The following is a 15,702-nucleotide window of genomic DNA, read 5'->3' as shown; positions in this document are numbered from 1 at the left end:
TGCACAAGGCAGGCACACATGCACAGACATATGCACAAGTGGGTGCACAGATGCCCACCCATGCACATGTGTGGGGCAGACATGCACAGACACGAGTACGGGCAGGCACAGGGTACTACACACGTGTACTCGCAGGTTGGCACGGCACACGTGTGTGCAAGCAAACACCCTCACAGGTGGGTGCTGCTGTGGGGGCACGGGCACTCGGTGGAGGCTGGTGCTCCCCCTCCCCGCACAGCTGTATTGCCACCACCTGTTCATGCCACAACACGCGTGTGTACGTGTGCACGCCAGCCCAGACACACGCGTGCACGCTCCCATCTGCTCTCAGAATGCTCTGGGTGAAAAACCCACACGTTTTAATGGCAATTTCCAAAGCCCTTCCCCGCCACCGAACAAACGTGACCAGTACAGAGCCCCCGGGGTCTGCAGCGGCACCCCAGCACCCCGGGCACCCCCTGCCAGCTGCCTGCGGGGACACGCATGTCCCCCCCAGGGACACCCCGCGTGCCCAGCGAGGCTGCACGGCTGCAGCTCCAGGAACACGGTGCCACGTCAGCCCGGCCTGCTGCTGCTGGAGCCCTACGAAGGCTCCCTGCTGCCCGTAGCCCCCCCGTCCCCCTCCCGCAGCGGTGGCCTTCGGGGTGTCCCCAGCACGTTCCTGGCCCCCGTGTCCTCCTCGGCGGGGGTGTGCGGCTGTGGCAGCTGCTGGGGTGCGCTGGGCCACTGGGCACAGGCGGCAGGTAGTCACCCTTCCACGTCGGTGTGGCTGCTCTGCGGTGCTGGTGGCATCCTGCTGGAACAACATAAGGAAATAATGGCAAGGAAACAGCCAAGGAAATAACAGCCAAGGAAGTAACAGCAAGGAAATAACAGCTAAGGAAATAACAGCCAAGGAAATAACAGCAAGGAAATAGCCGAGGAAACAACAGCAAGGAAATAACAGCCAAGGAAACAGCCAAGGAAATAACAGCCAAGGAAATAACAGCCAAGGAAACAGCCAAGGAAGTAGCATCCAAGGAAATAACAGCCAAGGAAGTAACTGCCAAGGAAACAGCCGAGGACAGCCCCAGCAGTTCCTACAGCAGATCGAGAGCTGCAGACCGAGCGTGGCCATCGCGGCCACCCCACCTACTTTAGCCTGGACTTGCTGAAAACCTCCTCCTCCTCCTCGGAGGTCAGGTCGTACAGCTGGCTCATGTGTTCCATGTGGTGGGCCTCCAGGGGCTGGTACAAGTCCCTCAGCCACCACGGCTGTGTCTGGCTGAAGCAGGACACGTGCGAGCCCTGGGAAGTGCCAGGGAAGGGAAGGAAAGGTTTTGGAGACAGTGGGAAACAGCCGGCGGTGCTGGTAGCGGGCAGAAGGGCAGCTCTGGCGTGTGCTCCCTGCCCTTACCTGCTCTCCGATGCCACACTCGCTCTCGCTCTGTCCCTCTGGGAGTTTTTGAAAGAACCTAAAAAAAAAAAAAAGGGAAAGGAGGCTAAAACATGCGTTTTAGTAGTTGCTGGTGGGAAGTTTCCTGCCGGGGAAGCAGGAATCAGGGAAGTGGCATTTAGCCCTGCAAAACACCTGGATTTAGCAAGTTAAAGTGGGAGTAAAAAGGGTTTTGTGCATCATCTCCCCAGAATTCACCTTTCCCCATCCATCAGCAGGGAGGCTTGGCCCGGGAGGGCTGCAGCGGTGCCAGCATCCTGCCAGGGCAGAAGGCTGTACCCACTCAGGGTGATGTACCCCGCTCGGTGTGTCGGCTGTACCTGCTTGGGGTGATGTACCCCGCTCAGTGTGTTGGCTGTACCCGCTCGGGGTGATGTACCCCGCTCGGTGTGTCGGTATGTCAGCTGTACCCGCTCAGGGTGACATTTCAGCTGACCCTAAGGGAGATGAGGAGCCCCAGAAGGAAGGGATGGCGCCGGCTGATGGGGCTGGGAAGGTGTCCCAGTTTAGCCTGGATGTGAAACGCGCTGGGAGAGGACAGGAGCAGGCTCTTCAGCAGCCTCTCTGGGGAGCGGGACAGGGAGAAACAGGGCAGAGCCGTCACCAGAGTTTTGCTGGAAGCCAGAGCCCCACAGCTGGGCAGCGTGCTTGCGGGGATGTAGGACCACACGGGAGCACAGGGCCAACACACTGACACATCCAGGGTGCAGCATCACCCGCGTTGACAAGCCTGGGTGGCTGGTTGAGGTGTGAGCTTATGGCCGTGCCTATCACTCACGCTTTGGGGTCCCTTTTCTGCATCTTTTAAAAAAGTGACGTGTTTTACACACAGACCGGGCAGTCTTGGGCAGCCAGCACCCACATGGGGCGGGGGGGCTTGCGGATTAGGGGCTGTTTGGAGTAAGGACTGTTTGTGGCACGGTGCAGGGAGTAATTACCATTTTGGGTGTGACTGACTGGTCCTTTGGGGCTGGGAAGCAGCTTCAGGATTTTGGGAGCAAACCTGGTGAAGGAAAGGCAGAGAGACTTGTAACATCAGGATTTTCTCATTAAACTCTGCAAAACACAGGAGTCCAAAAGGTTCTTCCTCCAACTAAGCCCGTTATATACATGCACAAGCCTGTGCAGCAGCCACGTTTTTAGAAAGAGCCCATCCTCCCATCCCAACTCCCCACTTTTCCCTGCCTCTGGAATGACCTGACCTCCCAGAGCTCTCCTAATCTCAGCAATGTTTATGTCTGCCTTTCTTATCTGGGTGGTGTTTTGCAGGGTACTCTCCTCCTGTTTAACCCCAGCCTGAAACATGAAGGTAGGCTTTTAAAGAAATAAAAGCCTTTTTTTCCGAGCAGGGCCCCAAAGGGGGGCTGAAATTGTGGGCATGCTGGCTCCTCTGCCCTGTTTCTGCTGCTGCCCTGACCCACGCAGAGCCGTGGCACCTTGCGGAAGGACTTGCTTTCAGGGGAATTGCTGCATGGCTGAAGGCAAACCGTGCTGGCAGGAGAGCAAAACGGGGTCAAGAGAAGAGCCTGGGAGGTGACCCTGGAGGGCTGGGGATTGCGGGATAAAACCTGGGGAAGGGCTGCTGGGAGAGGGAGCCACAGCCCCCTTCAAGGAAGCTGTTAGGAAAGCTGCAGTGCGGAGCTGCGGACAGGTCGTGACAGATACCAGGACAGGCTCCCCCCCCAGCAGGCTGAACCCATGCTGAGCTCTGTGGTGTGGATGCTGCAAGAAGCTCCAAGGGTGGAAAACCATCTCCTGTGCCACCCAGCATCCACAGCAGCACCCCGCGGCTCAGAAACTGTGCAGGGCAGCATTGCTCTGCCCCTGTGCACTCCAGCTACAAGGCATGACTGACAGCTGTCTGTCAAACGAGTTATTGGCTTACCTCAATGAGACAAAACGCTGTGAAATTAATCATGATGATGAGGGTCGCTGATAACGCTAACAGGAGGTTGTCGCCGAGGGCGTGCTTTGGTCTCTGCTGGGAGAGAAGGAAAGAAAATCATGAGGGGAGAGAGGGCTGGCCCTTCCATTCCCTGTTGTCTAGAAGGACACAACCAGCAATGCCCCGTATCTCTCCCACCTTCCTTATGGATTTCCTGTCCACCTTCCTGGTCTCGGGCATGCTGTTGGAAACATTCCCTTCCAGAAGACAGTGGCCCACGAGAACAGAGTCTCCCTCGTCATCTTGCCTCTCGCTGAGCAGCTTTACAAGCAGCCCCATCCTCGAGATCATCTTTGCACAGGGCAGCTGGACCTCGGGCAGGCTGCAGTCCATCCTCAGGGCTCGTGCCACGTGGGCGATGAACATCTGCAGGGCTTCGTCCGAGACGAGCAAACCTAGGTAGTGACTGACCTTGGTTTCAAAGAGGTCTCCTTGAAATGAAATGCTGTCTGGGCTGTCGGAGCTCCCTGGTTTACTGAGGAAACTGGATCCTTCCTTTGGTTGCTTCCAGTGTGTTTCTGCAGTTTGAGGGACGGCTGGTAAATGCCTACCTAGAGAGGAACCCTCTTCTTCACCCGTGTCCTCTAGCATGCTGCTTGCGGTGGGGGGGCTGTAGTTAACCAACAGGTTGTAGAAAAAATGCTGTTCTGTGTTTAGTTTCTGCTCTGCTTTACTTTCTGTTGGTGTGGGCTCTTCCTCAGGAGTCACATTGCCAGATGTCTTGGAGAAAAGCTGATTACTTTTATTCAGATACGGGCTGTCCCTCTGCTTCTGCTTTTTGTAAGTCCAAACATAGTCCTGCCTGGGACGTGGTGCTTCCTCTGCATCTTTTGCATCCTCCACATCTTCTGCATCCTCCACATCTTCTGCATCCTCCACATCCTCCATCCCATGAGTTTTCTTGGTCTGTTCCACAGCTTTGGAACAATTTTGATTATTAAAACACCTGGACAAATGGGGGGCCTCTGCTGGGGAGTGCAAAAGGGTATGTTTTGAAGGAGCTGTGGATATTTTGTGATGTCTGAAGATGGAGGTGTTGTCAGTGGGGTTTAACCTGCCAGCTGCTTCCTGGGGGTTTGCTGCTGTCTGGTTCAAACCTAAGCCATGCTGCTTTTGCACCCAGCCTGTGGTTGGCTCTCCCTCCACTGCTGGGATCTTGTGCACCTCGTCCTTTTGCATGGCAGATGTTGGCAGGGGTGAGACAGTGCTTGTCACAGTCATGATGCTTTCAGCCTTGTGCAGCTTATTCTTGAGCTCGGCCTCTAGTGCCTTTGCTAGAAAATCCAGTCTCCTTGTATGACTTTCAATGGTCCAGTCCATGTGCTGAATGTTGTGCAGCATCAGCTCCTTACTGGTTTTGTCTCCTTGCCTTAACAGCTGCTGAGAGGAACATGAATTTGTTCTGGAAATGTGATCATTTGCGTTCCCGAGATCACCATCAGTGCCGGTCAGGTTTAGGACAACTGCAAACGTTATGGTTTCATTGTCTCTGAGCAAAGGATCCTCAGGCTTGAGGTTCAACACCATGCTGGCTTTCAGTTTTCTGGATGGTAACACTTCCATTATTTTTCCTGGTGTTTCTGCCAGAGGATCTGTGTAAGCTTTAAAACACCAAGAGAGCAGATCAGTGACTTGGTATCATGAGAAGCTTTCTGCCAAAATACAGTGCCAAAGGTTTACCCTGAGCAGCAGGCGCTTGTCTTTGAGACAAGGGAGGCGTGTGAACTGAATGGTGGATGTGTTACAGACGGGAAAAGTCTTGTTAAATCAATCAGATTATCTCATCGGGGTAAAACAGATATCTGTTTCTTCTCTGGTGTCTCCCAGGGCTCTGCTTTAATTGGTGTCAAACATCCCGGGGGAATGGGTTTGCTGCCGGAGAGTTTCCCACAGCTCGATACGAGCCAGTGTTGAGTTGTTAAAATCACCATAAAGCTTTTAAACTCACGGGTGAGCTTGGAAAGTGGAATACCCAAAGACACGATGTTTCTCCCTGAGCAGTTATCCCAGCTAGCCCTTCTCCCTGTGGTCAGGAAAACCTGGGATATTTCACATTGAAATGCCTCTATCTGCAGTCAGAGCGAGCCCCTGATAACAGAGAGCTGTTTCTCTGCTGATGGATGCAGCTTCCATCACCCAGGCTTAGAAGAAGTGGAAGATGTGAGGATTTGACCCAGAGTGATGCAAACAGCCCAGGAGAGCTCCTGCCCCGGCATGCAAAGGGCACACACTGCATCTGCACAGCTAGGATAAGTCTTCAAGAGTCCTACACCAAGGCTGCAAACACAACCTTATCTCTAATCCTGCTTTGCAGATAGCTTAATGCCAGAGGCAGGCCGACATGGTGAAGAATATTTACAGATTACAAAGGTATTCAGGCCTTTTTTTCCTGTTAAAATGATAGGAAGTTGGACACAGAAATACCTTTACCTAGCCCTAAGCAGCTTAGCAGCCTGTTTTCCCTTGACTTGCAATGAGGTTAGGCTCACTTGTCCACATTCAGTTTGCAAATGAGTTACTTGGGGACCTTGGGAACCTTACTGTATCTGTTTGCAGAAGTCCAGCTTGTCTCTGCTTTGAACAGGATGGTATTTACTTTGTGCAAAGATTGAGTAGGACAGTGCATTGCTCACGCTGTGCAGGCTAACCGGAGAACAGCGATGCTTGGTGTTCACCTAATGCCCTGCAAAGGAGATTGGGGTCCTCTCTCCTACACGCGGGGAGCAGGGTGGCAGAGAAACCAGGCAGTTTTCCAAGGTCACTCAGGCAATTTTTGGAGCCTGTACATCCCAGACCCGATCCAACACATCGTCATGACAGGAGGTTTCTGCAGAGCTTGCCTAGGGGCATCCGTGCTTGGTTATGGGTCTTGGGGTTCCCAGTGTGCGTGGCAGGTCTGAGGTGCAGCTCAGCACATGCCACCTTGCCACAGCAACGTGAACATAACTAGCCCCTTTGGCCATGTCTGTGCTGTGCCTGGGACCCCTCTCGCCACTGAGCTGTGGTAGGGTGGCACTGGAAAGGCTCAGGAGCTTGTCAGGGGAAATCTGGGGGGCTTCAGAGCAGATGGTGCCTTCCAGTGCTTGGGAACGGTACTGGGAATGCATGATTTCCTTGGCTAGATGTACTGTGTGGATTGGAAGCTCGTGTGTTTGTTTAACCCAGCAAGCTATTTCTTCTCAAGATAGTACTTGACACAGAAGATACGTGTAATTGCTGGTAACTTTTCAACCCTTGTTTTTTCCCAAGTCATGTGCTCAAAGGGGAATTTTTTTGTGTCTGTGGCTCAGGGAGCACAGTCCGAGGCCTCCCAGGTCTCACCTGGGCTGCCTGCACTCGCCTTTGGGCTGATTTAAAGGCCTCGCACAGATGAAGCTCCTCTAGAAAGTCTGGCCAGATTCAGTGTCCTTGGGACTGTCCAGGTGCCACCAGGCTGGACTGATGCCATCACGGTGGCCAATGCTGCCTGGGAACCCCCAGAAAACGGGGCCAATGCTACAGCATCTCCTACAGCTAGAGGAAACCGGGCAGATGGGATGTCTCCATCGATATCATTGGGAAGCCTACCGCACTGGGGAGCGCTGGTGGTGCACAGGTTCTCGCAGTGAAACTTGATGGTCCTGCACGGGGGTTTGGTGGGGTGTTTCTTCTGGCAGAGGCAGCAGGCCACATCACTGGGCAGTTTGCTAAAGATAAGAGGTTACTGGAGAAAACCCCAGCATCTCAATCCACATCTCTGAGTCCAAGTTGTAACACACATGGTTTTGCTTCAATTTCTTCTACAGCTCTGGAAAACTTCCCCCCCCCCCCCCCCCCCCCCCCAATCCCAATGGACAATTATATTCTAATTTCTAAGAGAGCTTTCAAGCAGAAGATAAGCTTCTTTGTTGGCATCAAAATGTTGACGTTACCCTTGAAAACTGAACTAGTCCCCAAATCAAATTTGAAACAGAAATGCACTCCACCTTGATTTAAAACTTCCCCTTGAAAAACCTGGAACATGTCATCTAAAAGGTGAAATTCTGTTTCTTAGAAGGTGAGTTTGGGAGGTTCTCAACAGTAAATAGCAAACCTTAAGCTTACTGGAGTTATTCTGAATTAGTGGCGGGTGGACTCATGTCCCAAGCAGACCCCTTGTTTCAGCAATTACAGTCTGCTGGCGGCTGGGACCTAGTCCTGCATACTCACAGCGTTTCCAAGTGGACTGTTGTCAGGAGGAGCATGAGCAATGCCTGCTGAGTCAGTTGTGTTGCACCCAGGTCTCTGAAAGCATTTGAAAAACAACATTAATTTTTCAGGTGGCGTTACCAGAACTGTGCTCTGAGAATAAGCCCAGGTCCCTGATGATTGTGGTGGTGTTCACAAGGGATCCACTTCTGCCTAATCAAACAGAAATGATTCAAAACGCTATCGTTCTTCTGCTTTGACCGGCTCCTAACCATGAGGTCTGAATCAGGAGGGGATCCTGCAGATCTTGGGGTAGATGGATGCAAACAGAAAGGATTCCCTGGCTCAAAGCCCTCCTCCTGCTCTCCCATGAGTGCAGCCCCAGCCCCTGAAGGGAAACACTTCTTGCCCAAGAGGATGAATCGACTGTGACCTTGGAAGGAGCGTTCGTATCAGTGAAAAAAAGACACGGTGCTGAGCAGAAAGCAAAGGGTATCTGTGGGACAGCAGGGCTGGGAGCAGGAGGGATCTCTGCAAAAAGCCGTCTCCCTCCCTGAGGAGTCACACAGGGATGTGTAAGCAGGAGCCATAGGATGATTAACAGAGCATCATCTGCCCCCAGCTGTGGCAAGGCAGCAGGATGGGGATGCAGGGCAGGCAGGAGCCCTGGGCTGTTGGCACGAGTGCCCCAGTGATTGGGATCCCACCTTCTCGGTGCTCAAGCAGGAGCGGGGGATATTCCCAGACTCTTCAGGCCACTCCATGGCTCCAGACCTGGACAGCCTCTAGTCTTTTAAAGCTTGTATCCCAGCTGCTTGGTTGCTTTGCAGCTGGGGACACACCAGCTTGGCCTTTGCCCTGCTCTGCTGGTGCCAGGGCTATTTGCACCTCTAGCAGAATAAGGCTGGGAGAAAAGTGAGATTTGCTACCAGATCTCTGCTTTCCTGACAACAGGGCACTCAAGAGAGACAAAGATATATATTAATCCAGTAAAAATGAGTCAATACTTACAGATACTTGACCGAAGGCAGCTTGAAGAATGATGTGTCAGCAATAACGAACAGGGGGTTATGGCTTAGGATCCTGAAAAAAACAACACACCGCTGTGAGTGGGTGATGGGAAGGACGCAAGCTGTGTAGGTTGGGGCATGTGGGGATGGCCTGCCCACTTGTCCTCTTACATGTACATAAACCCACGAGCCTGGAAAGCCAAGATCAACTGGCCCTATGCAGCAGGCACTGGAGAAACAGATGACTAAAATACTTAGTGTAAAGTAAAAAAAAACCCAGTGGTTCCTGATCTGTATAAACAGAGGTAAATCAAAGTGAATTTCCACTAGATCATTGCAAAGTATTTCTGTGATCAAGGAGTTTTTCCTCTTTGCCAGGCTTCACATTTCTACCCTTTGAATATCAGAGAGGCCCAGAGAGAGTTATGCCTGTTGGATCTGATGTGGAATTACACTGAAATCCCCTTTCCAGGCTCCTCTCCACCATGTGAGTGGTGTAAAGAGGTTCATGGTGGGTAAGGATCCAGCCAATTTTTATGGATGGCAGATGTGAATTTGGCTGAACAATTTTCACTCGAACCTCCCCAAAGAATTTCCTTTCAAGTGGAGAACAAACATAGGAAATTTCAGCCTGAAGATAAAAAATTGGCTCAGTGCTATGCGTGTGAAGAAGGGCCTGGGATGAAGGCTAGAGGCAGGAACAGATGCTGATGGGCTGATTCACAAAATACATCAGGTCCTCATTATCTCCAGCTGAAAGAGCAAAAGCCCAGAAGTGCTGCTTCTGGAAAACACAACATCTCTTCCTTTCCTCCTCAGCTCACACCTTCTCTTTGCTTCCCTCCACCAGGACTTTGATGTTATCTGGAGTCTTACTTTCCGTATTTTCTAACATTTCCACTGTCCATCAACTTTTACGCTATTACTACATCCAGCCAGGCAAAGCTGTGGCTTAGTCCTACAGGAATTGTTCATAATTTATTCTGCCACTTTATTTGGTGTATCACGCGAGAAGTATTGCACTTTTCAGGACAGCAAGGAGACTATGGATTTCCCTTATGTATGTACATGAACCCAAACACCAAATGCCCTGGCTTCCCACTTACTTCAGGTCCAGATGGGAACAGTGATCCTACCCCTGGAAGGGCTTCCTGATAGAACCGACTGTGGATTAAATCATGTTTTCTCAAGACACCAAAAGAACAAAGCCTCATTTTTTGTGGGTGTTTTTGAGACTCTTTACTTTTAAATGCAAATATGCAAAGTGAAATTTCAGGCTAGAAATCTGGGTCACGTCCCATACCCCTCATCAACCTGCCTCTTCTCCCTTCCTGCAGCACTTCTTTCTTATCTGTCCCCCTGGGCTCCCACCGCTACCGTTTGAACCTGGTGCTGGTTCAAGGAAGCTACGGGGAAGATAAGCAGGCCAGCAGAAAGAGGCTTTCAGACTGAAGACTCCTGGTAGACCCTGGATGACACCTACAATAGGATTCTAAGAGAGTTGGGCTTGTTCAGCCTGGAGAAGGCTCTGGGGAGACCTTATAGCAGCCTTTCAATACCTAAAGGGGGCTTATAAGAAAGATGGGGACAGATTTTTTAGTAGGGCCTGCTGTGATAGGACATGGGGGTAAGGGTTTTGAACTGAAAGAGGGGAGGTGCAGATTAGCTATTAGGAAGAAATTCCTCACTGTGAGGGTGCTGAGGCACCGGCACAGGTTGCCCAGAGGAGCTGTGGACGCCCCATCCCTGGAAGTGTCCCAGGCCAGGTTGGACGGGGCTTGGAGCAACCTGGGCTAGTGGAAGGTGTCCCTGCCCATGGCTGCGAGATTGGAACGAGCTGGTCTTTAAGGTCCCTTCCAATCCAAACCATTCTATGATTCTGATTCAGTACTTTACAGAGAGCAAATCTGCTCTACCCCACTGTAACTGCGGACTCCCACTTTGATCTACCTTTAGACCTTGTTGCACTTACAGCTTCTGTAAAAACTGCATCCCATGCCATGCCTGGAAAGTGCTATTCTGGATCTGCGTGATGAGATTTCCACCAAGGTTTCTGGGGAAAAAGAAGATCACAGAAATGAATCAGGTCTGTCCTACAGGAAGCGGGACCGAAGCAGTACTGATTTGTACGAAATATGCAAATCTAAGGTAGAGTAGGGAGGAAACTGCCATTTTCTCATTTCTTTTTTAACCTGTCAGGGAGAGGAAATGAAGTGCACATGTGCTTAATCTATTTCTGTTCCAGGATACAGCAAGCCTTCAAGAAATGGCTTCTATTATGGCTGCGTTTGGACAGCCATGCTGTGATCCCTCATCCTGTTGTGGGTCATCCAGCCATCCGCATTGATCTCTTCAGCTCCGTTAGTCTTTTAGCAGGAGAAATTTAGTCATTGTTCTAAAAATACCAGGAACATTTTCTAGCACAAAAAGGGTTATAAATGCAAACAGACTTCACTAAATACACTCGAAAGAAACTTTTGTAACTCACAGAAGCTGCAAAAAAGGAAGTGGCTCAAAAGCATGTTCCTCAATCGACAGGATTTTATTGCAAGATAAATCCCTGTTAAAATTAGAACACAAAATGTTAGTTACATTTGCACTGTCATGTTTACTTTTATTTGCTTTGACACTGGCAGCATATAAGTCATACAGCTCTGATTTCACGGGGTGTTTATATCTGGTATGAGCTTGCAGTGGTGTGTAACCTGTAATAACCCTCCTAACCGGAGGTGGCTTTCGTCTCAGTGATTTTTTTTCTAGCTATGGTCCCACCAGAATTATTTTAGGGCTTGATTTTCCTCTCTGCTAACAAAAAAGACTCTTTATGCAGGCACAGTTTAGGTGCTGAGGATGCATTTGCAGGGACCACACCGTTGTGTGACCCTCTGGATGGGCCACAGAGATGCAACCTGCCTTCCCCCAGTGCCATCAATGCTTTGCTTGCTGAAGTCAGCCAGAAAAGCTTGGAGAGCACCCCTTGTTTGAGGGTTTCAGGGATAGGTTGGTAACCACATATGTGACCAAAATGGTTATTTTTCTCTTAATCCCTCCCTCCTACACCATGTTTGGTGAAAAAAGTTATGTTAGAGGGACCCTATTAAAGATGCAAAATCAAGAACACGGAAGTCTGGAAAGGGCACAGTGAAGGGGTAACCTAAATCCCACTTTCCTGCACAGCTCTGTGGGGAGATGTGTGTAGATACACAGCCGCTGTGGGATTCACCTGGCCTACCTTCAGAAATCAAAAGGTTTGTTGTCTCAGCTTGAATTAGCTGCCTGGGCTTGTTCTGCAGCGATCAGTGAGAGAGAAGTATTTTTTGGGAGTGATTCATCCCCTCCTCAGACAGGTTCCCAAGATCGTTTGGGTGAATGGGAAGTGTCTGTTCCTCTCCACGGAAAATAAAAAGAGCCTGAACAATTAGTGTAATCCCAGGCAATTATTAGGCATCTAAAATTAGAGGAGATGAATGCACAAGGTTTCTTTTGTAGGAAGATGGCCTTGCTACTGGAGAGGGTGTTCAGGGAGAGCATCAGGGAGTGACTGCAGCTCTTGCCTGCAGGGTCTGGACCTCCCAGGGAGGCAGCTGGGTGGTAGGAGGAAGGTCTTTGCACGTGCAATCTCAGAAGTACTTGGGAGAGTTCAGTTTTCAGCCTAGTGGAAGGGAAACATGGCTGGAAGCCTGTTTCTTCCCAACCTGACTCATTTAGCTTGCAACCCACATCCTGCAGGACATGCTCTCTGCTTTTAAGTTCCTGGATCCTTCTTTGCTATGATGTAGGGCACACATACCTGCTAGAATGACACAGGGAGGGGGAGCCAGTGGGATCCAGCACTGGCGCTACTTTGTTTTCCACCATTCCCTAGCACTGAGACAAGGCTTAGATGCAGCCCTAGGGCTGGCTCACCACAGCAGCAGCACCAGAAAGTCCAAGACCACCCTGGACTTGGCTCCTTCCAAGCCAACATGCATGCTAGAAAATACAAAACCTCCCTTTTTGTGGGAAAAATGCAAGCCCGTAAGGGCCACACTCAATAAATGACACTACAAATGCAAATAGTGATGGAACCAAGATACTTGCAATGATCTACAAATGCAAGCCAGAGAGGCAATTTAGGGACACCTCCCTGTGTGCTCATTTCAGCTGCTCTATTAACAGAGGAGTGGGACCCAAAACATGACCCTCATGAAATAATTCCAAGCCAGAGCTTCCCCTGCTGTCTGCTTTTTCACGTGAGTACTATTTTGATCTTTGACGTGATGTCTGTATGGAGAAATGACTGTACCTGTGACTCCTCTGAGGCTCAGGTAACCTGGGCTCTGGGCACTCAAGCTGTGAACCTCCAGAGTGCGATTTATTTCTGCCCCTTAGCCTTTAAGATAAGGAAGGAGAGCATGACAGCGGCCAAGCAGAGGAGAGAGAACAGGGCAAGATTTTGCCATTCTTGTTTCATACTTCCTTTGCCTGCACCGCACAGGAAACCCCAAAATATGTAAAAACCTGAACTTCAAGGATTAAAAAACCCTGATGCTTCTGTGCTCCCTTCCAGACAGCATTAGAGACAGACTACTTGTTGCAATTTCATATGACATCGCATGGACATGATTGCACATTTGTTTCTCCTCCAAGAAGAGGGGGGACTCAGCCGGATGCAGCCCTGAGCAACCTCATTGATTTTTTAATAGAAAAAAACCTGTGCTAGCTTTGAGGTTAGCCCCGCTTGGAGCTGGAGGCTGAAGCAGAGATCTCCCAACCTCAGTCCAGCTGGGATTTCAGCAGAGGAAGGGTTAGTGCAAACTTCTCTCTTTCCACCTGGCATAGCCACCGGAGAGGCTGTCCCAGGAGCGATCAGCAATAAAGGGCTCTGCCTTCACTACAACAGAGGTATTTTCACCCAAACCCTAGCAGAAGCAAGGCATGCATGTGTTTTCCCTTGCTCTAAGTGGTTCTCACACCAAAAATGTTGGTCCTCAGATGAACAGAGCCAAAGGCAATCTCCAAGGGGTTAAGGAGGTCACTGTTACCTTAGGGCTGACTAAAAGTCATCCAATATCTGTGGGAAAGGGCAGCAGTGTCCTCCTCCTGGTTGAGTTTAGGGAAATGAAAGCTGCGCCCTGCCCGTGTGGGAATCCTCCCCCCAGGCACTACTGCAGCACCCAGACACCCTGCTCTGCTCTGGCTGTAGCCTGAAACCCAGGAGGAATAAAGCAAGCTTGCATGGGGGTGGGCTGAGCACAGGGGTCCCAGGGAGGGTGAGGCAGTAGCCCAGTGCAGCGGGCAGGGGACGGTACCTACAGGTGCTTCAGCAGGAACAGACCCTCCAGTGAACGCCTGTTCACCACCCACAGATCATTGTACTGGAGGACTCTGGAATGAGACAAACAGACATTCACTGTGACAGCAGCTGCTCTCCAGGAGGACACGGCATTTTCAGGGAAAAATATCCTGCAGGAGCTTTACTGAAGCATCTCTGAGTCACTGCAGGGATCATCACCACTCATCGCAGGAGTGCTCGCTCCCGGCTTGCTGAAGGTACCTGCAGGCTGATCGGTGATTCAACAGGCATGGGGATGGTCTGTAGGGTGGAAGGGACACAGCTCACGGCATCTCTTGCCATCCTAGGAAGCCCTGGTCACAACCCTCCTTGCTGAGCCGCTCAGCTCTGAATGCAGTTGGAAACCATTGGCGTGGGTTACACCCTTGGCTCAGACACCAGATGAAAGAATTGAAAATCCCTGAACTCCCAACGTTTTAAATGCTAGGGGATACTTACAAGTACTCAGCCCACAGGTAGTCCTTCCATGCTTGATTTTCGAGGGAAGAAATTGAATTGCCAGTAAAATCTCTGCAAAAAAACCCCGATGGATGCTGTCACCCCTCAGGAAAGCCCCTTCCCCTGCAAATGTGGCTGCTGAGGTGGAAGTGGTGGCTTCACCCCCGGCCCTGCAGCACAAGCCCCCCCCAGACCAAGACATCTGTCGGTGACTCCTGGGTGTCCTGGGAGGGGTGACCAGGCCTAAGAAGCCAAGGAGGGAAGATGGAGGGGGCCTGGCGGAGCCTACTCACAGGACAGAGAAGGCCCGGCGGCGGCTGGCCGGGGGCACGCTGACCAGGGCAGCATGGCTGCAGTCCAGCAGCCGCTGTTGGCAGCGGCAGGGTTCCGGGCAGGACCCCCCGGCATGTCCCGGGCAGGGGGTGGCTGCCAGCAGCAGCAGCAGCAGGAGGCGGCCAGGCCAGGGCAGGCCCATGGTGGTCACACCTGGCTGGGGGTTACCGGGCTACAGGCCGGGGCAGGGTGGGGGGGCGCAGGTCTGTGACCACACAGCCCCCCCCCTGGTAGGCTGCGCCTCAGGGCCGGGTGTGGGACCAGGGGCCTCGGGCACCTCGGCTGGAGGGAAAATATGGTAGGATCACAGGTTCATTTAGGCTGGAAAAGATGTTTAAGAGCATCAAGCCCAGCCGTTAACCCAGCGCTGCCAAGGCCACCATGCAACCATGTCCCCAAGCACCGCACCAACATGTTTTTTAAACTCCCCCAGGGATTGTGACCTCACCACCGCCCTGGGCAGCCGGTTCTAGTGCTTGGCCACCCTTTTGGTAAAGCAATTTTTACCCGATGTCCAATTTAAAACTCCCCTGGCACCACCCTCTTGTCTCTTGTTACTTGGGAGAAAGAGGCCAACCCCACCCGGCTACAGCCTCTGGTCAGGCAGTTGTAGAGAGCAATAAAATCCCTCCTGAGCCTATAATATAATGTGAAATAAATAAAATCTCCACCTGAGAACTTGCCCCAGTAAAGGCTTTACGGCATTCTGCAGAGGGTCAGTCCCTCCGCTCAGTACTCCCCCTTGGAAACGCTGCATCTTGCTTCCCACATGGATTTCTCCAAATTCAGTGTCCAGCCACTGGATTTTGTCCCACCTTCACCCACCTGGTTAAAAAGCTCACCCCGCGGGCATCAGGCGTCTTCTGGAGCAAATCACCCCTTTCCGCATTTTCTTGTTAAAAGAAACAGGTTGCACTCCTCCCATTTCAAAAGGGATCTCAAGTCATTCCTGGGGCTCTTCCTTGAGCTCTCCCAGTTTACAATCACCTTTTTTTCTGAAGAGAGGTCAAAAAATCTGAGCAGAGTTTTTATCAAATAA

At 51.3% G+C, this 15,702-nt stretch overlaps 1 protein-coding gene across 8 annotated transcripts; it reads right to left on the bottom strand.

The window, feature by feature from the left end:
• Positions 1–342: 342 nt before the first annotated feature.
• On the bottom strand, positions 343–15,638 carry LRRC37B (leucine rich repeat containing 37B). Of its 8 annotated transcripts, none has more exons than XM_055697607.1 (16): positions 15,335–15,638; positions 14,624–14,984; positions 14,331–14,402; positions 14,094–14,132; positions 13,853–13,924; positions 11,046–11,117; positions 10,530–10,610; positions 8,559–8,630; positions 7,569–7,643; positions 6,948–7,066; positions 3,519–4,981; positions 3,321–3,416; positions 2,374–2,438; positions 1,397–1,454; positions 1,136–1,287; positions 343–796 (listed from the first exon to the last, which is right to left on the bottom strand). In XM_055697607.1, the coding sequence occupies exons 2-16, from the start codon at positions 14,803–14,805 to the stop codon at positions 748–750; spliced, it is 2,667 nt and encodes an 888-aa protein (XP_055553582.1). In that variant the 5' UTR covers positions 14,806–14,984; positions 15,335–15,638; the 3' UTR covers positions 343–747. The 8 variants fall into 8 exon arrangements, with proteins under 8 accessions (XP_055553582.1, XP_055553581.1, XP_055553586.1 ...); XM_055697606.1 differs by having other exon boundaries at positions 14,624–14,945; XM_055697611.1 differs by having other exon boundaries at positions 1,136–1,260; positions 14,624–15,638.
• Between the last annotated feature and the right edge of the window lie 64 nt (positions 15,639–15,702).

Source organism: Falco cherrug, chromosome 20 (genome assembly GCF_023634085.1).
Source record: "Falco cherrug isolate bFalChe1 chromosome 20, bFalChe1.pri, whole genome shotgun sequence".
Lineage (NCBI taxonomy): Eukaryota > Metazoa > Chordata > Aves > Falconiformes > Falconidae > Falco > Falco cherrug.
The sequence above is the reverse complement of the archived record's forward strand: the minus strand, read 5'-3'. Positions and strand labels throughout refer to the sequence as shown.